At 45.4% G+C, this 20,323-nt stretch overlaps 2 protein-coding genes across 12 annotated transcripts; one reads left to right on the forward strand and one right to left on the reverse strand.

Annotated features, from left to right (window-relative positions):
• Nucleotides 1-58: 58 nt before the first annotated feature.
• On the forward strand, nt 59-3,349 carry LOC124219186 (SREBP regulating gene protein). 2 transcript variants are annotated; one of them, XM_046626439.2, is made up of 5 exons: nt 59-474; nt 717-890; nt 952-1,182; nt 1,258-1,539; nt 1,657-3,349. In XM_046626439.2, exons 1-5 carry the CDS (start codon nt 367-369, stop codon nt 1,663-1,665), a joined length of 804 nt encoding a protein of 267 aa, XP_046482395.1. In that variant the 5' UTR covers nt 59-366; the 3' UTR covers nt 1,666-3,349. The 2 variants fall into 2 exon arrangements, with proteins under 2 accessions (XP_046482395.1, XP_046482393.1); XM_046626437.2 differs by having other exon boundaries at nt 333-474; nt 1,258-3,349.
• LOC124219177 (AT-rich interactive domain-containing protein 4B) lies at nt 1,835-20,055 on the reverse strand. Of its 10 annotated transcripts, none has more exons than XM_046626411.2 (11): nt 19,968-20,055; nt 14,924-16,524; nt 6,190-6,790; nt 5,584-5,847; nt 5,282-5,442; nt 4,752-4,948; nt 4,341-4,657; nt 3,659-3,736; nt 3,194-3,352; nt 3,059-3,096; nt 1,835-2,994 (listed from the first exon to the last, which is right to left on the reverse strand). In XM_046626411.2, exons 2-11 carry the CDS (start codon nt 16,126-16,128, stop codon nt 2,931-2,933), a joined length of 3,084 nt encoding a protein of 1,027 aa, XP_046482367.1. In that variant the 5' UTR covers nt 16,129-16,524; nt 19,968-20,055; the 3' UTR covers nt 1,835-2,930. The 10 variants fall into 10 exon arrangements, with proteins under 10 accessions (XP_046482367.1, XP_046482365.1, XP_046482368.1 ...); XM_046626409.2 differs by having other exon boundaries at nt 19,936-20,055; XM_046626412.2 differs by having other exon boundaries at nt 4,752-4,945; nt 19,910-20,055.
• Nucleotides 20,056-20,323: the final 268 nt, after the last annotated feature.

Consider the following 20,323-nt stretch of genomic DNA (forward strand, 5'->3'; position numbering starts at 1 on the left):
GCAGTTTATACCGTTTCCCGCGAAATTATTTCGCTGCTCGCAACATTTGACAAATGACTACAAGCAACATGGCCGCATTACAACTTCAATTTGTCACAAAAAAAAATAAATAAAAATAACACGGGATATCGCATCCAGTGTATAGATAGAAATCAGTAATTTACACGCACATTGCACTCATTAATGATTTATAATCCTTGATTGTTGACATGGCGTCGCAGTGGGACCGTGATCTGATGCTTTGTAGGTTACTATGAGGTTTAAAAATAAATAACACCTTGTCAAGATCTGAGTGCCTTGAAAGACGGGGACCTAAAAATTTAAACTAAACCTCCGAAGAAATATTCAACGGCATAAGCTTCAATAATGCCAAGTTGGACGACAGTGGTCAGACTGTTAAGACGTCGTTTCGTTCTTGGTGTTATATTCGCGGTTTCTCTAACTTACTGTGCGCTGAGTTTACTCCAGCATGAGGTAAACATTGTTAATTCAATTACACATTTATCGGCGGTACACATAAAATTTACAAATGACGCAACTTCTAAAAATAACAATTCGTATGCATGTCATGAAAAGCATCATTGAGAGAGAGATAGATAATTAAAGCTTCGCATTATACATATAGAAAAAAGTAATATAAATGTATTTGTTTGATGATACTTTAAGAAACATCAATAATTTATTACCAATTCTTCGTATTTCTTTCCTTTTCAAAGAAAGGAGCTTTGGTAGAGAGCGACGCCGATGATGACCAGCTTTATTTTTCGACTGACAAACCGTACCTCTGGGAAATGCAGGTACTGAATGATGATATTGACCCCGATGAAGAGGCGACATCTGCTCTTAACGGCAGTCATCCAGCAAGAAATACTTGCCGAAATTCCATACAGGTAACGAAGGTGTTTAGAGATATTTTTGAACCATTTAATCAATGTAATTGAAATTTTGCAGGGCAAAGCACTGATTGTGGACGAACATGGATATGTGTGTACCAGAGGTGAAGTTCTGCCATCAGGATGTTGTTCGGAAGAGATATCTGCTGCAAATGTTAAAACAGAAGAAACTGACACAAATATACAGACGTTAGTTAAACGAGAGCGTCATAGTTGCCAAACTTGCAATGCTGAAGGATGTTGCGCAGTCTTTGAATACTGCGTGTCATGTTGTTTACGCCCAGGAAAGGTATGTGTCGTTTGAAAAATTTTCAGACTCAGTTGGCAATCCTACTTAACTTTTTTTTTTTTCGTTTTTCTGTAGGCAAATGAGCCAGAGATAAAATCCGCTTATGATCAGAGTCGCAGAACAAGAAAGGCAGAAGAAAATGTGTTTCGCCATCGATTGCGAACTCTTGATCGATTTCAAGTTTGTCTGGCTACGTGCCGAACTTCAAGTGCCTCGGTTAGACACGAGAATACTTACAAGGATCCACACTCCAAGCACTGCTACAACCTGCTGGCTCATAGCGCAAATTCTAATCAACGTTATAGGCGTGACCTGACCCATATTTTACATATGAATAATAACAGCAGCCCTCCAAAGGTTGCCCTTGCATCTTTTTCTACTGCCTCAGTTCTTTCCGATATCCATTTGCCCCGTCATGTCATACCGTCAAATTCCTGACAATCTTTACTTCCAATGACTTTGTGTAATTCACAGAATTCCTGATCAACTTTTTTTCCCAAAGAATTGGTAATCAGAGTCCAATTTACGTCCAACGAGAAGGAGAGAGAAAGTGACTTTCAACCACGGTAGTGGGTGCGTTTGTCAATTTACGTTCAGGGATTAAGGGTGGACCAACTTCACATACAAGTATTTTTTATAATAGCCGTGTGAGTACAATAGAAATCATATTGTTTATTTCATTTCATCTTGAAACGGTTAAAATATAACGTACATTTTGACCTGTAGGAACTCTTTAGCTACAGATTATTTTTTGGATTTTTGGGGGAAAAAAATAAAATAAACTTGGGACTAAGTATAGTAACAAAAACAAAAAATTGAGATTGAAACGGAATACATACATATTACAAACTAAATTACAGGAAACGAAACGGGAAAAAAACGTCTTACACTTCTAGTTTAAGTCTAATATTGTTTTTCTTTTAGTTTTAATGTACACGATGGTAACAAATATTGTATAAAATAGTTATATGCGCGTTACACGTATGTAGGTATTATACACGTCGGTCGAGCCTTATTATTTTGTTTCTTCCGTTTTTCTGTAAATACATAAGCTGTTTACAAGCTGATACGCCGCGCACAAGTTAGGAGGATACATCGCTCGATAAGAAATATATATACCAATCAATTTTTAAAAACGTTTGTCAGCACACAGCCAACATAGGCTTCGTCATATTCTTACGTTTCTTTGACACACATATTAACAGGTGTAATTTTTTTCATTTCTCATAAAACCTGTTATTAACAGATTTCGTCATAGTAGAGACGCTCTGTTGCAGGACCTTGAGGTTTGTGCCCGTTTGCATACTTATCATCATCGATTAGTTTTGGATAATATATCTCTTTTCAATGTTATTTGAAATTTTCACCTATCTAAATTTAATCGAATACATTATCAACAACGTACGTATCGGGTCTTGTTTTCACTACAATGCATATTTGAACTTAAAAAAAGAAGAAAAAATAATGAATAATTGTACAAAACTGTAGAGCGAAATCGTTCAATTGCTCGCAAGAACACGTGTTGCAATGACCATCGGTAATAATTTAACAAACGTTCTTTCAATTTTTATAATCACGGTATAACGACCCGACAGTCAATTATCCTTTGCGAGTAGGAATTATTCTTATACATGTTATTTTCTTTCATTCTTCTTTTTTGTTCAATTATTTTGAAATGGGTAAAAAATATAGGTAATATTCCTCTGTCCCTTTTCCTCCCCTTCTTGGTGTCCTCCTCGTGACTAGATTCATTTTCGATTCATCTTTTTCTTTTTTCGTTTTTTTCTTTCTTTTTTATTCTTACTTTCGCATCTGAAAATTCTCCTTTTGGTAATACCGATTCGACTCTGAAATTCACCTTCACCATTATACCTACCCAGAGCAGACCTCGGAATGCTCGTCCCACGCGGATACCTGCAATCGGTAAAATCATTTTTTTAAATCGTTACAAAGTCCATTTACAACAATACAAGTTTATCCTGAGTACTACGACAGTATAAGTTATAATTACCTGACACTCTCGACTGCAGTACCACTGGTTACCGCAACCCGCGCAGACAAATTGCGCGGCCCGATCTTGGCACCCTTGACAACGTGGTGGACTGTCGTCCCTGGCATTTGTTGATCGGCTTCGTTCTTCGATTACCGTCGTTTCCTCCTCTACGTCTTCCTGTAATGATTGTAGAAAAAAAAACATTATAAATCGGTAGACATTTGATATAACCCACTAAGCAAAAACAGATCCCAGAATGTGGTGTACAACAGATTCCGGACTAAATTGTATTCGAATTAATTCATATACATTCAATTCAATCCGAAATTTTCGAAGAATGGATTTAAGCCAATAATTATTTATTTATTGGGTCATCTCAGTATGTATACATATCCCTGGATAATCCTCACTTAATCGTGCTTGAGAATGAGAATGATTATTTTTTTTCATATCTAAGAAAATGAGTAAGTAGCTGTGGCTTACCACGTGAATAAGGCTGTTCGAATGAGACTGAACAATCGGGGTGTTAACCACAGGCGTTATTGTTATTTCCGTCCGTGCCTGAAACGAATTTACGTTAATTTTGTGACTTAGAAACCCACATGAAAGGGAATTAAAAAGCCTTGGGAGGGAGAAAAGAAATAACAGTGATGTTTGCTACTCTTACTATTTGAAATACGAATACATGAATTGAAGTAGTGGGCCCGGAACAAGTAATTCCATTTCTACATAGATACATAGAGAATATGCGAACGGGGTATTCGGGTTTGTTAAAAACTTTTACTGACGGAATTGCTTTAATTAACAGATTTTCTGAACCGGTAATTAACGTTTTAAAAATTGTATGAACGATGTATAAAAAGATACAATGAAATGATTGCAAATCATGAGGGGATCAAAATTCTGTGCAGATTACCTGGTTGGGAAACTATTGAGTCGAAACAAATTAGGCGTGATTTAAAAAAGAAACACCCACACAGCATTGTAGATATTCAATTTTTAAGTGAATTACTTGACTTTTGCCAGTTTAATCAGATTTCCAAAGTTTGCACAGATCCTCCTGGCTGAACGTTGTGAAAAATATGGGGGAAAAAAAAAAACACCAAGAAAAATTGCCACTACCAAACACCACTCAACGACGTAAAAAATTTTCTCTCGAGCTCACTTTGGAGGAAGATAAAAGGTCGCTGATGGAAACGGGATTGGTCCCCTGGTAGGCCTGTAGTAAATGCTGCGTAGTAGCGGTCTGCTGTTGGGGTGTGGATGTGGCTACGGGGTTGCATCTCTCTCTTTCGGGTGCGGTCAATAGCCTCGCCAACGTTGGCGAGAACGTCGTTGGCCGTACAGTTTGGGTTTTAGTCAAAATACCGTGAAGCAAAGACCCGGATTGCTGTACCGTAGCCGCTTGAGGCGGAGCCGGAGTCGGTAATACAGGATGAAGTGTTACGTCCGGATAATTCTGTGGCGTTTTCACCGCTTCCCCTGAAATTGCCGGTATAAATAAATTTTTATGTCTATCATATCTACGAAGATTGTGTAAAATTTGAATTGCGCGAAAAATCACGAGGTTAGCTACCTTGCTGCTGGCTTAGCTTCGCAAACTGTACAAGAACGTCTTTAAAGCTCATAGAATTGCTAGGGTCAGTTGGATTTGAGCTGCTCTTGCAGGAATCCGTGCTCGAAGGTCGAGAATCGGCTCCAATCTGGGTCGTTTCGACGACCGCACCTCCGGCGCCCAAACCGACATTAACAGAATTTCTCATTCGCCTACTTCTGGAATAAGGAAAAGTGAATAATCTTGCCTCTCTAAATCACAGTTTTCGAATTTCTTCGTAACACTTAACGTGATGTTGATATTTATTTTCGCGTCGGATTCAGGAATTGCTTTTTTGATATTCCAAAGAATGTATTTAGCTCAATTCTCACTATTACCTATAGTAAATCATCATCAAAACTGTTAACGAAGAAGTGTGAATTGTCACAGTTTGTAATTTATTCGAAATCACATCATTCCTATGCATCACCTTGAACTGTTTCTACAACAAGCTACATGCGCGTTTGGGCTAATGATACCGAAGACGGTTCCCTGCCTCGCGATTCGCGTACCTTCGAGGCACAGTTTCGGGATGCCGAAGCCTGTAATCGGCGATGATTGTTCGCACGTCGACCATGGGACCCTGTCGACCTTCCCCGATTTGCCTGTTCTCCGAATTTTGCCCGCCGTCCGAGGATTCCTTCTGTCCGTTTTCATTTTGCTTAGAGGTCACCTGTTGATATAAATATATACGTAGAAAAACAACGGCATAAACAACACTAGCAATATTGTAAGCCCAATTTTCTCACGGTATTCGATCTAGCTGTAAGCGCGAATAAATGTAAACTCAAATCTTTCTCTCTCGCTCTCTCACCTGCGGCCTCGATGTACTCTTGTCGCTTAAGGTCGCCTCAGTCGAGTTACTTTTCTCTTTCGCGTTGTCCCACTCCTGTTCCAGCGAAATACTCCCAGTCGGTAGTACGGACGAGGACTCGTTAAGCTGGCAACTGTTACCTTCCATAAAACCGACGACCTGCCGCCTTCGTTCGATCCTCAGATAGGCCTCTTCCTTCAACTTTCTCATGCTGAGAATCTCGTTCCATTCCTTCTCCTTGTCACGTGCCAGCTGGTCTAATGCCTGGTCAGAATATGCGAACACAGTTTTAAAATTACGTATAATATTTAAAAGAGCTGTGATACCTTAAAGGTTGCATGGATGACTTAGGGGATGACAAACTTTATGATACTCGTACGGTATCACAATATTCAATCATCTGATGTTGGTAATTGGATTTTAATGTCCCATTTTCCACTTCTAATCGTGGATACAAACTTTTACATCAATTTTACAGGTGTGTAAAAAGTCCGCGCGTAACAAAATTACGAAACTGAAGAGAAAACTTGTCTGCCGTAAAAAAAAAAAAAAAATAAAAAAACAAATAAATAAATAAAAGACAGAGATATATAAAAAAAATATCACCTGTAACTCAGCGCGCAGCTGTTCGGCCCTGACGGCGAGTTCCTCGGTTGTAATTTTATCACCACCGACGATAGACGAAATGAGTTCCTCCCTCTGTTCAAGGCAGGCGCGTTTCGAACTACCGTTAGAATTTTGCATAATCTCATCGGTGGACCGTCGTTTTTTCGACAACCTTTCTGACTTGAGATTCTTCGTCGTATTATTGGAACCGCTACGTTTTCTAAGCTCCGGTAGGGCGTCCCTCTCATGTTCCAGGTCGGTTTCCGGTTCCGATGTCGGCTCTTTTTTCACGCCGTAGTTCCTTGCTGGATCCGCGGGTGGTTCGCCGCCGTTTCTACGATGATTCGTATGATTCTGATGATTTTTACGATCGCGATGATTCCTCTGATGCGAAATCGGTAGAGCCGTCGCCGTAGATTCGGCGTTAACGACCCCTAAGCCCGCGTTCTTCCGCTGTTCTTTCACCAAACTTTTGCTATTCACCGGCGTTGTCTTCTCTCGTTTACCCTGAACGATTTTCTCACCCTTCTTAGCCACCTTCTCACTTCCCGCGCCACCTTTGCCGATCCCAGACGTATCCATGGCGTGCATTTTATTGAGACTGTGGAAATAACGGTAATGGTCAGTAAAATTTTATACACGGTATTGTGAATTATATGGCATATTTGTGTCTCATAATAGTATACCCAGAATAAACCGTACTATTATCGTCCTCAAATTTGGAAATTAGGGTTTGAAAATTTTGGAAAATCGTTTGTAAAACCATAAAACTTGTCATACGTATATATGTGTGCGCGTCCGTGCGTTCGTTTGTGGGCAAATTCGTTTCTCAAACGAGAAACGTATGCGTATATTAGGTGCATCATCGTACGCTGACAAAGGCGATAATCTGTTTACTCAACCTACTAATTGACACTATTGCGATAAGTGGTAATTGGTACAATATATATAGGTATATATTAAATACATATTTTTTCCAAGTAGGGGCAACGACGTAATAATATCTGATACCAATCTGTGGTATGATCGGCTTGCATGTGATTATACGAGGCAGCGCATTGCATTTTTAAGAATCTTGTTACACCGCAGACAAATGTGGTAATAATAATAACGACGTTGCATCCAAACCATAGTTAGTATCCGTAAAATATTTTAGATTTTTTCGCAGAGCGAACGCAACCAATGCGCGTCAGTGGGAAATCGGAAATGTCAAAAAGGGTCCGAGGATGTCGCAAAGATCATATTCTCCAGGATAATCGTCCTATATACATATACATGGATATGTATGACGTACATCCATGTGAACCGCACAAACTAGTACACTACAAAGACGAACGTGTTTGCGTACACGTTGCATTCCTGCACAACGACACAGATTAGGATGCAAGTATAATATGCGGAAAAAGTATGAAGAAAGAGTAAGGAAGATAGGAAGAAGAAAGGTAGGCGGACGACAAACGCGTAGGGAGAAATTCGGTAACGAGATTACCAAGAAAGAGAGGGTCAGGGGCAAGGGGGTAGGCGAGGGTTAGTGCAGCGACCGACGACAGGGGAAAGGGAAGATAGTGAATAAGGAGACCCGGAGCAAAGGGTGGTGGGGGGAGGTTGAAGAAGAGGGCGAGCTGAGCGCTGACTCACCGCGGGGCTGGTTTAAGTCCTAGGGCGAGTAGGACGTCGATTCCCGCCATTTTCTGTTCACCGTCAGCGGCGATCGCGTTAACGGACGACGTTACAGCAGCTTTGTTAAACCGAGCACCGGATGCAAGTGATTTCTTTTTACCACCCTGAACAACGACGACGTTTTCGTCCACGTTGCCTTCTTTGACCGGGACATCGGTACTTGTCGGGGTTTTGCGATCGTTGCGAATCTGCTTGGGTTGGGGGGGAGGGACCTTGAGAAGCGACCGCTTTGCGTCCTCGACCAGCATCTTTGTTACCGGCTGGACTGAAACCGGTACGCATACGGTCGGCACGGCACCCCTTCGAAGCCGACTTCGTGCCGGAAGACCGAGCACCATGTGCTCGACGTCCTTCTCGTACGACTCGTTGGTGAAGTGGAGAGAGCATATCCTTGCCGTCTGTATGTTGAACGGGGCATTGCCGTTCGAAAGCGGAACCCGACCGCAGGCGCGGACCCAACGGGAACGGACTTCCGGTAGCTGGGGGAATCGATGGTAACGGATACGACGACCCCGGGTCCTTCGGTGGCTGTTGCGACACGTTGCAACGGCGCATTGCGGCATCTTTATTCCTCTTTTTCTTTTTTTTTCCCTCTTTTCTTTTATTACGCAACAACACAGTTTTATCCTTTGCACCAACGTCTTCGGGTATCGGACACTCTCACTCTCTCTCTCTCTCTCTCGGTGTAGCTCACGGTCTCTTTGATCCCCTTAACGACGCTTAACGTCGTCGTTCACGCCACTTCACTTTCGTAGCTTACGTCGACGAAGATGAACAACGCTCGGCACGTTCACAGTTACCTGCAGCGACACAACCTTCCACTGTAACTTTTAACGAGAACAAGGACGCGTGCCTCCATGGCCGCGCCGTTCATAGTTCCGATTCCAATTCCACTTCGAAGCGTGTTTGGTACGCGGTAACACGGAGTTCACTCTGTACTCAGTTCTCGATGGCACAGACCGAACGACCACGGAGATATTATCTTATCGGTTGAGTTCGCCCTTGCCTTTGTTTAATTACATGAAACTCTAATGGCGTTTATTATTGTCACTGGTATCGTCACGTTTCCTTGTAGGTTGAACCAAACCTTTGGACCACGTTGACCATCATCCACGATGACGGTAACGATGACGGTGTGTAACCACCCGATGAGTAACGCGACTCGAGAGTTTACCGGCAGGGAGAACACAAACACTGCGATAGAGGGTGGCTGTGACGAGGTCCGCCGAAACGACACGAAATTCACGACAATGTCAATGCCGATGACGGTAAAGTAACTATACGTACAATCATCAACACTCTTCACAACAATGATAATAATCAGCGATGAAAAAACTCCCGTCGTCCGTAACACGTGTGACCGATATGAAGAAAACAACAATGAGCTACGCGTCCAGAGTCAGTAGCAACAGCCAGCGGACGATCAGTGGTAGATGGAACCAACCGAACCGGGCAACTGCGAACGCGTGATACGGATGAAAGGCGGTTCACAACCGTAGCTAGTTACGGCACTGTAGTATATCGCTCTCGTTGGCTCTCGTCGCGCATCTGCCAATAACAAGGAGACTTAAAGTGAAATGGCGGCCGTCTTGTGGCACCAGACACCCAGACACCAGACTCCACAGACGTTCGAGTAGTTAATACGGATTGACGCGAAGCGAAGCAGCAGCAACAACAGCAGCGGCATGAGTACCGGCGGGTCGGCCTGGTTCTCCGTGTCTTTGGGGGCGCGTGGTGGTTGCCGGTCGTTGTTTCCCTCCCCCACTTTCTTCCCCTGCTCCTCCCCCTCCTCTCCGAATGCCGATTGGACACCGAGTGCCAGTGTCTAACGGAGAAAACCGTCTGATGACCCCGAAGTGTCGTCGTGAAGTATCGTGACGAAGCTCAGAACCGAACTTGAGCGAAGAGTGCACGGCGGCCTCCGCTCGTCCGTTCCTGGGTGACGCACGTCGCGACTGGCCTATGCCGAACACCAAGATGACAGGGAGAGCGAGCGAGCAAGCGAGTCAGGCTGGCAGTCAGGCAGTCAGGCAGGCAGGCAGGCGAGCGAAGCGGGAGGCGCGGGGCGAAGAGCGAGGGATCGAGGCGGCGAAGGAAGCAGAGGAAACCACGCCGCGTCGCGACGCGCAACCAACAGAGGGGCTGACGGAGAACTCGAGGCGGGAAAGAAGGCCGGTGGCGAAGCGAAGCGACGCGACGCGACACGACGCAATGCCTACGGTCTGCGGTGGTCCTCGTTGGTCTCCTATGACGCCGCTGATGCTGCCGCTGGTGCCACTGACGCTGATGCCGGCCGGCCGGTCGGCAGCAGGGGAAGCAGCTGCCTGCATCGTGTCCCGTTGCGTGGACTCTACACCCATACATGTATAAATTCGGGGTTCGCCGCTGCTGCTGCTGCTGATGCCGATGGTGATGCTGATGCTGCCGCTTCGAGTCATTGTGTTGGTACCGCTGCTGCTGCCGCGGCGGGGTAGAGGAGAGGAGAGAGATATAGACGGAGTGTGAGAACGAGGGAGAAGCGAAACGAAGGGTCGGGACGGGAAGGGAAGGGAAGGGAAGGGAAAGGGCGACGGGGAGAGAGAGAGAGATATATAGATAGAGAGCAGAGAGCGGGGAGGACGGACGTACGAGAGACCAATAAGTCCTCCTCTAGAGGGGTTCGCCACCCCCAGAGAATTTGCCGGTTTCCCCTCCAGCCAGCCGGTGGTCCTCCTCCTAGTCTCTGTTACCTCGGGCTTTTCAACCAGCGCTACCAAGCCCAGTTCTCTCCCTTCTTCGGCTATCCTATTTCGACGTTGTTACATGACGGGGTCCATTGAACCCGCGCGAAAGGGCGAAACGAGAAGGATTGTTACACGGCGCAAACTAACTATACCGTTGCTGCGGCACGATGTAATGTTCAATGTTCGACGCGCCTTGAAACGTCGTTAGAAAAAGACGGAAGAGGATGTGGGTATGACTGAGCGTTCAGATATGACCTTGGACCCGCCCTTGCCGCGGTGTACGGACACCAAAAACCTCCAGCGATGTATATAATACATATATATATATATATATACATACATATATTTTTTCTCCGTCTATGCGATTAGGAGCTAAACGGCACGGCATGCCAGGTTTGGGCTGGTTAGTCGCGATAGCGAACCGCAACCGGGGAGGAGGCGGTACACGAGAGAGCTTTGTGTGCGAAGCGAGAGAGCGAGAGATACGAAGCGTTGCACACGCACGCAACTCCGTAGTGTCCAAAGCGTGTACAACCGTCCAGAGAAGAGGAGAAGAGAAGAGACGGAACGGAGGCCCTGCCGGCGACAAAGACGGAGCTACTTCCGGTCCGGCAGCCTGTACGTATACGTGCCATTCAGCCTCCATCGCCCGGATAACCTCGGAAATCACACCGCAACGTTTCACGTTCGCGTTTCAAGGATGGTGGTACCTCGTTTCAGGACGAGGGAACCAGAGCCCATCGCGTATATCAACCCGCGGCAAAGATCGTCGTCGTCGTCGTCATGATCGGGGTTACGGAACGAAGCGCAGCTGGAGAACGATGGCCGGGCGTTCCATCCCCTCCATCCAGTCTCCTTTCCCTCCTTCTCCTCTTGCCGCCCTCTGATCGCTCGCCAGCGTAACTCGACACCCGCAAAGACCAAGCAACAGCCTGTGCAGACTACAGAGGGAAAGAAAGAGAGAGAGAGAGAGAGAGAGAGAGCGAGAAAGAGAGAGGAGGGGAGAGAGGAAGAAAGAAGGGAAAGTAGAAGAGAAAGGAAAAGAGACAACGCATCGCGCGAGAAAACCGATCTCTTCGTCATCGAGAGAAAGAGCACCGCGTGTACTGCGCCACGTGCATCGGATGTGCAATGATACATCTCACGTATCGTCTTCCTCGAGAAGAGGAACCATCCGGATCCTTGTTCGTTCGCCGGTTACGACGTGAAGACCATCGTCAGCCAACACGTCGCTGCCTTCCTCAGCTATAGTTGGTTCGTTCGTTCGTCCTGCGCCCCTCTCCATCATGACGGCCGCAGCAGCGTCACCCTCAAAGGATCAATACCCGCTGCTTGCCTGCCTGCCTGCCTGAACAACCACCCCTTCTTACTGCTGCACGTCGTGTACGAGTGGCGGCTACCGCAGCAACAACTACGCGACGCGTTTCAGGTTCATCCGACCCCCGGGCGAGGGATGAACACCCCTCTGTCCAACCATCGCTCACTTCTTCGTGTCGTTGCCACGGAGGAAAAAGAAGAGAGAGAGAGAGAGGGACGGAGAGAGAAGACAAGAAAGACGCGAGAAGTTGAGCCACCCGAACAACGGGACCGAGAACTGACTGCACCCTTCACGGTCTAACGTGCCGAATACAGGTTGCATTGCACCGCGCGTAGACTAACAAGAATGTAGGGGGTAAAGAATCGAACCGATTTGACGTCGTTCTTGTACACGTTAGGATGACGGGCGGAAGCCGTACCGGACCTTCTTCTGCGATAGAAGAATTATAATGGAGGAGGAAGAAGACGGAAAATATATAACACTGTACCGCAAATTATAACGGGACACGTTTCCAAGGAACAACGGGAATCGATTGCAATTGCAAATGAAAGGAGGACTTCGGATTGCCGATTATATGGCCTGTTTCCCGGTACCTGGATAAGCCGGGGTCGGACGGTCCCTTGAAAATTCCCGTCCCAACCGACCACGCATAGAGCTTAAGCCATGGAGCCTGGTTTCTACAGTCTAATATTGTATATCAGGGGAACGGTGTTTCACCGAGTGCGCATTGCTGGCTCCTTGAGGGGACCTTCTCTTATATACCTGCGGATGGTACCGAAATAGCGGTAATACCCCTACGGGCGACGAGTAAATGACGGTGCCAGTACACACTGCGTATACTTTCGCTCGGCCAGATATTCCGCATGCCTTCCATGGCCCGGCTAAGTATTCGGGTTCGGCCGCGGTCGGGTTTATGCAATGTACGTACTCCTATACGGGACACTGTCCGCAGGTATAGATGTGCAGCCATCGGCCTTTGCGCGGTGGGAATCCTCGGCCCCAACGACCCCCGGGGGTCTCGATCCTTTGTTCGTTCGTTATGGCCCTGCAGTGGTGGTAATCCATTATGGTGGCGAACGGTACTAGTGGTGCAGGACTCACGGCATTTCAGAATTTCGGAGACACGTTGCACTCGCAGATGACTTCGGCGATGACTTTCGAAAAAAAAACAAAAGAAGAATTTATTGCTACCAGATTCAGGCTCGCAATAAGTCTGTGAGATAAATCGATAATTCCAAGATTTTCGTAATGTCTACAGGATTTGTCGAACCATTGTTACTGTAACGGTAAAACTGACAATTGCTCAAAGTACGCTTGTAAACCTGAAGGAACTGTACATGGTCCTTTTGTTTCCTTCTTAGTGCCACTCCTTGGTAAATCCTTGAAGAGTTTTACAGCCATAATCCTAATCCTCTGTAATTTAAATTTTGGACGAACCGCAATCACCGATGAAGGAAATAGTTGTAAAATCACCTCGTAAACTGTTTCGATCTTCATCCTATTTCTGTACACGTTATATTATGCATGCACGGAGAACCATTTCGTCCAGCGCAAAATGGCGTCTAAACCGTGTTGCCGTAGTCGCGACATTATACGGTTGTCGAGTATATCCGCGTGAGTTTATCTCTGTAATTTACGAATCTAGAATGGTTCCGATCGTGGTATCGGTAACATGCTTTCATCACACGTTTCAAGTAAGTGTATTATCGTCATTGTATTGATTCAGATGCACGCAGCTTCGCTAATATTGTATAAATATTTAATATCATCTGAAATCCGACCGATTGTGCAATACATATAATACTAATGTTTTATACATTACAACGTACGCGAGAAGTTAGACCACCATCACGGTGAACCATCGTCATCCACCGTCGTGGCGTAATGAAAGAAAACTGCGTTACCAAATGACTCGCAAAAAAGCATCATGGAGAACCGTATATATACAGTAAACGATATAATATCTGACCATTGAATAGTTATACCGCGCATCTGAAATTTCCAGCCATCTCTCTCTCCCTCTCTCTCTCTCTCTGTCTCTTTCTCTCTATCCACCGAGAGATCATCAGTCACCGAGGTGCGGTTATATCTCGAGGGCTGATCTTTATCTCTGTTGGATCCGCCGATCGCGGGTAAGCCAAGATATTCGACATTCTTTCGGGTTGCGCCGGTGCTCCAGTCAGGGACGCTTCAGGGGCCCAGGGTCGCAGGGATCGGTCAGAATTAGGTTTAGGCGGTTAGATGCGCGCGCATTAAGTTATCGACGAGGAGAGGAGGGCTTATCACGTGTCAATGTTTGCCTTTTCCAGATCGTCTTCACCGCCTCCTGCATCGGGCACGTCCTCGTCGTTGTCGTCGCCATCGTCATCGCTGATGAATGCTTGCCCGCACACAATCTCCGTCACTATATGTGTAGTCATACCAGTGCATTTCGTGCGGGGCGCTTATCCCACTCGTACATACCACGTCGGTCGCTGGCGATGATAAGACGGGCCGGCCCCCGAGGTCCGATGGCAGGGGCGTCGTTTACACGTAGGAAACAGGAACAGTCACCAGGCATTCGATACTACCCACGCGCATCGGAACCATCGAAACGACGATAGCCGTTATATATGTACGTACGTACGTACGTACGCTACACAATAAATAAAGAGGGTCAAAGTGCGATGATTGGAAGAGATGTGGGACTGACCGCTGCATCGTCAACGAACACAGCACGCACGCCTAACGATCTGTTCGTTGGGATCGAAGTGTTGGAGAGGTAATACAGAAATTTTGGTGTCTATAAAGCGTTGTTTGAACGAATTATCCAACGAGCATGTCATGTGTACAAGTATACATCGTGGTGTCCGGTAAGAAAATCCCTAACAACTTCAAGGACATTAAAAATAGCATTATACAGTCAGAACGCAAGGAAAATTCATGAACAATTTTCAGAACCTTCAAAGGATAACCACTGAATACCATGATAATTGTTTTTTCAAGTTTCAGTTTCATTTTCATTTCAACTTACCACTTGATGCTCCTTTTTATGATGTTGCTGACGACTCTCTTCGACTTTCTGGTAGCGGATGGTTCGACCGTTTTCTCATGGCTCTCCTTGGCGTTGGTGGAGGTACCAAGGTCCTCATCCTCGGCGTCGATCTCCAGCCTATCGTTATCGTTATCGTTCTCAGTCTCGTCCTCGTCCTCCCCCTCGATCGTAAGCTCGTCGATTTTACTGTTCGCCGAATTCTGAACCCACTCGGCTACGTGATCCTGAACATTTTCCGGTTGGCCGTCGTTACCTTCGGGGACCAATACGGACTCACCGCATCGCAGTTCCTCCTCGTTTATCAACTCGCTTACAGCCGTTGGCGGACCTACAATTCCAAGCTCGAGTTGTTCGTTCTCGTTCTCGTCATCGTCTTCCTCATCCTCGTCGTCCTCGTCCTCCTCCTCGTCATCCTCCTCGGCCATTTCCTCCTCCTCGTCGTCCTCGACTTCCTCCTCTTTCCGATCGTCGCTCTCTTTACTCACACGCGGCACCTCATCGCCGATATCCGTACTTGATTTCCCCCCCTGTGTTTTATCAGGTTCTCTTTCCTCGTCAGTTTTTTCTTCCGGTTCGACAACCCGCGTCGTTCCGTCCGCAACGACCTCCTTCTCGTTAGACGTCGTCTCGGGAGGATCTAATTCGAGCTCCTCTGCATCCTCGAGGACTTCCGCGTTCTTGCAGTCTCTAGAATCGTCCGGTTTCGAAGTTTCTTCGACCAGTTCCGGCTTCGGCGGTTCCGCTATCACCGGCGATAGGCGGTTTTTCACTTCCTCAATTTCCGGTTCCGTCTTCCGCGAATTCGACTTTGCATCGACTGTTCGAGGACTCTCGGATTTTTCATCTAACGCGGTTATTATCTCGAGCTGCTTGCTGCTGCACGCTGTCTCATTTTTCGACGGAGATTCTCTTCCCGTTTCTTCATCCTCCGTCCCTCTTTTTTTTTTTTCTCCTTCTTCTTCTTCTTCTTCTTCTTCTTCTTCGTCATCTTCTTCTTCTTCTTCTTCTTCTCCTTCCTCTTCTTCTTCTTCTTCTTCATCATTCTCTTCAACTTTGCGAGAGTTTAGATCACCGCTGTTGGTTTTTACACCGATCGAAGGCGGTGTGGAATCGGGGGTGTTATCAGTCGGACAGCCGTTAGCGAGTGACGACGCTGAATCTGTCGTCTTTGTAATCTCCGCCATAACTGCAATTGCAGTCGGTCGATACAATAGCTGATGAAACGAATTGTCGACAGCAACGACAAATCTTTTTTCAATTCCTTGGTTTTCCTCCAGTTGCTACACTCTGCAATCGCTTGAATAGTTGGGCTCCGAGAGCGCGCACGGTATCGTATTACAATCATTCATAATTCCGGGAACCTGTTGCGTGCCCGTAGAATCGCGACAATCGCATATAATTGACCCGTGTTTATATCCCGTGTTACACGGTGCGGTTATATAGTTCAGTTAAATTCAGTTTAGTTCAGCTCAGTGTGTAAAATCACGCTCACCACTTCTTGTTAAAACTGTGATGTGTCATCATTCGCGAAACGGGTGACGCAGAAGCCCGTATTTCTTCAAACTGCACAGGTACGAACACTGGAATTTAATTGTAACTAATTAAACGTTATATACCATCGAAGAGTTGAGAGGATCTAGTTTTATGCACCATTGTACCCAACGTAACGTAGCTTAACTATAGAATGCAAAGATTGCAGCAAACGGTTTTCTTTTTTTCTCTTTTGTCAACGATGCAGTTTGTTTTGTTTTTTTTTTCATTAAAATAAGAATAAACAAGAAGCGACACGCGACGAGTATAGTCGTTCGAAATTTAATTACTCGACAATTTGTTTTTTTTTTCTTTTTTCGCGTCGTCGTTCGTATCGCTCGGTTTTTCCTGTCCTTCGCACTCTACAGTTTCATTCAAACGCGAAAGCTTCGATAACTTCACCGTAGAGGGAAGCAGCTATTGAATGTTATGGAGAACGGAGGGTGAAGTGAAAGGGCCACGCGGGTTGGTAATATCGGTGTTGTTTATACCGACGATTATTACAACGTTGAATCGCGGCGTTTTCGCACACCTATGTAACGACCAATGTACACAGTTTATTCTACGCACATACGCGAGAGAAGAGAGCAGTGTCTTCTACATATTATAATTCCGAAGGAATATCCTTGACAAGGTCAATTTGACGCGTAACTAGTATTCGCATCGTTCATTTGTTCGTTCGATCGTTCCTTTCTCTCGTTTACAGAGAGAGATAAAGAGCGAGAGAGAGAGAGAGAGAGAGAGAGAGAGAGAGAGAGAGAGAAGAAATGAGACACAGCATGCATACTTTTACTCTCATTCAACAAAATACTATCCTACATGCATGGTGTACCGTATTTGTATCCCAGTTACGCGGGTATTTTCAACTTTTTCATTATTTGTGGATTCTTTTTCGTTTTTTTATCGTTAGGTTCAACCTACTCTACTCGTTATTTACTTTATTATATCTGGAAAATAGAGATGGAAAGCGAAGATCTTCTTCCCTGGGTGGTATGTACGTACATGCAAGAAAGTGCAAACAATTACCGTTAGAGTAATAAATTGCTATGTCTCGCCGCTAATGACCGATGGAAAGAATCGCGGTATTTCCTTTCATTCACGCTGCGAAATAAAAGTTATGGTATAACGAACGCGAAAGTGTTGAAGTATCTATAGATCCTATTCTCCGCGAACCGAGGAGCGACTTATTTCTTAGTAAAACACTCGGCGCGATTTTACATATTATAGATACGTAACGTCAAGTAAGTATGCGTCTATATCATTGCTGAACGTATGGTGGAGTATAGATATGGATATAAATATAGGTAGTCGTAAAATGTAACCACATATTGTGTGTATAGCCGTTGTGGTACAAGTATTAGAAGCTAGATGCAGACTTTATACCGACCATCATCAGACCCACAACGGCATAAAGTATAAAACGAGCAGCGGTATAAATACGGTAAAGTATAATAACAAGTATGAAGATAATATTACGTGTAAACTTTAGTTTGAAATTGATATTCCGCGTTTACTCTTAATTGAAAACTAATCTATTTCGAACGACTGCGTGTACGTATGTGTAACGACGAAGCTTGATGATACGGAGTTTCCTTTTAGTCGCTAATTAAAGAGCGTGAATTCATACAGGGGAATTCCTTTCACATAGCACGGAATCGTTCAAAGTAGGGCCCGGATTAATATGTAAATACATATTACTTATTTAAATCATATTCATTCCTTATTCGATTCTTGGAGCCAGAAAATACAGTTTCTATTTTCCATTATTTTAATTTTCAATCCTAGATTATACGTACGTACATACATATTTTTTCGTCCCTAGTTGAAAGTAACGCGGCACTGTGCAGTGTCGTAATTTCCACTTCAATATAAAATAGAATACGGTAATTGCAAGAACGAATTACGAGTGTTTGTGTGTGTGTGTGTGTGTGTGCGTACGTGCATGGTATGCAGTGTAAACAGCGAGCATTGGCACCATTCGACTCGTTCGGCAACTGCAGCATGCAACAGTAGCAGAATGCCAGAATGTAAGGGCGGTTGATGAGATGGATCGAAGTTGAGGTGGAGGAGGGGGGAGAACGGGAATAAGACACGAATTTTAGTGTCGGTCCAACTACCCGCCGCCTGCAGTCTGTAGAGCAGTGAAAATAGTTGTACAGAGATTGCAGTTTAGATTTTTGGCGTATCGGGAGCACGGCCTCACCAAAGGCTAGTGACCCCCGTCGTTTCTCGCTACACTCTGCACTATGTAGTCACACACTGCACACTCTGTACGTACTACACATAAATCCTCCACGTCTATGCGCGGCCGTAACGTATTTCTCCTACTACTGCACTACTATTTCGGCCTTATTATTGACATAGATATTATCATTTCCCTCTATTTCTCTCTCTCTCGCTTTTTGATATTGTATTAAAGACGCAGGAGTATCCTCCGGTACTTCTTTTATCTTCTGGAATTTGTTCAATTTTTTTAAAAAAATTTCCACGCGTGACAAACACGCTGTTACATATCCGACTTCCCGCTCTCTCCCTTTCCTAATTTTCCACATACGAACACAGGCACTCCAGAACGGTGGAATAGCGAAGAAAATGGAACGAAAGAACGAACGAAAGAACGCACTGTGCTTTCACAGCGTAGGTTAAACGTCAACACACACTTTTGCCGAGCTTTTTTTTAATCCATACGAGTATCCGCGATGGGGTTTTTTCGAATTAAAAAATCGCCGCGGTCGCCGCTGATGCCACTGCTGCTGCTGCTGCTTCGTCGATTGATATTTTATATAGCGGCGTGTTTTCTACAGCGTTCCGCGATTTTGCGAAGATTCCGTGACAGCGGGATACGTTAATTTATACTCTCGATTACGTTTTACGCACACTGGGGTTTATTCAAACTCGGGGAACGACGGGCGTCACGACACGGTACGCGAACGAAACACTGGTTGGTATATTTTACTCGAAAGAGAAACAGGCAGGCAAGCTTTCGAGCAGAGCAGAGCCGAGCGGCGAAGCAGCGGCGCACTGTCACGGAGCCAACTTTCTATTGTCAACCCGTCCAGGAGGTCGTCCCCTCGACGCGGTGTGCGTGCGTGAATTTTAGCGTGTGCGAGCCTCGCACGTTGTTACACATAGACGACATACGCAAAGAACACTGGCATACTAACACAACATCACAAAATGGCCACTACTCGCGTGCTGTGTCCGAGGACGTTGAATGTTTCTCGCTCGTCGGGGCGCCGGGGATTTTTTTTAAATTAAACGTTGCAGGATAATAATTTAATGCGAAGGAAATTATTGAACCCCGGAAAACGTGCGGTGCGGTTACGGATCGTAGTTTTTATTTCCTTTCGACGAGTCGTTAAAATTAATTGTATAGGTGGGATTTACGCTTTTCTCTCTCTCTCGACACCGGGTACACCCGGTTTTCCTTCTTACATTTAATCCACCGACAACGAAACTACCTCAGGCTTCTGCAGTTTTAAGTACCGCTTACTTGGCGGGGGGGTTAAAATCAGTTCCAGACCTCGTCGGTTTCTCTCTCTACTCGAACTCGTATACCCAGAGCAAGCTAACCTGTTTCTTTGCGCTGAAAAATCTCACCTTATTGATCTCTCGTACTTTCACGAATAAACGCTACGCGCCGCCACATATTTAACGCATTTCGTCATCCAGGGAATAGGATCGCGAAACGCTACTCCATCCGGCGGTATTCGTTGCGACTTTTTTCCGTGCACGTTTCGAGAGAGATCTTTGCTCTCGAAGTACGGCAGGAATCTGCATTGCCCTCAGTTGAATCCTCGGTAATGTAGATTCCCTTTCGATTCGATTGTAGCCCCCTCCCCCACGACC

This window comes from Neodiprion pinetum, chromosome 5 (assembly GCF_021155775.2).
Source record: "Neodiprion pinetum isolate iyNeoPine1 chromosome 5, iyNeoPine1.2, whole genome shotgun sequence".
Lineage (NCBI taxonomy): Eukaryota > Metazoa > Arthropoda > Insecta > Hymenoptera > Diprionidae > Neodiprion > Neodiprion pinetum.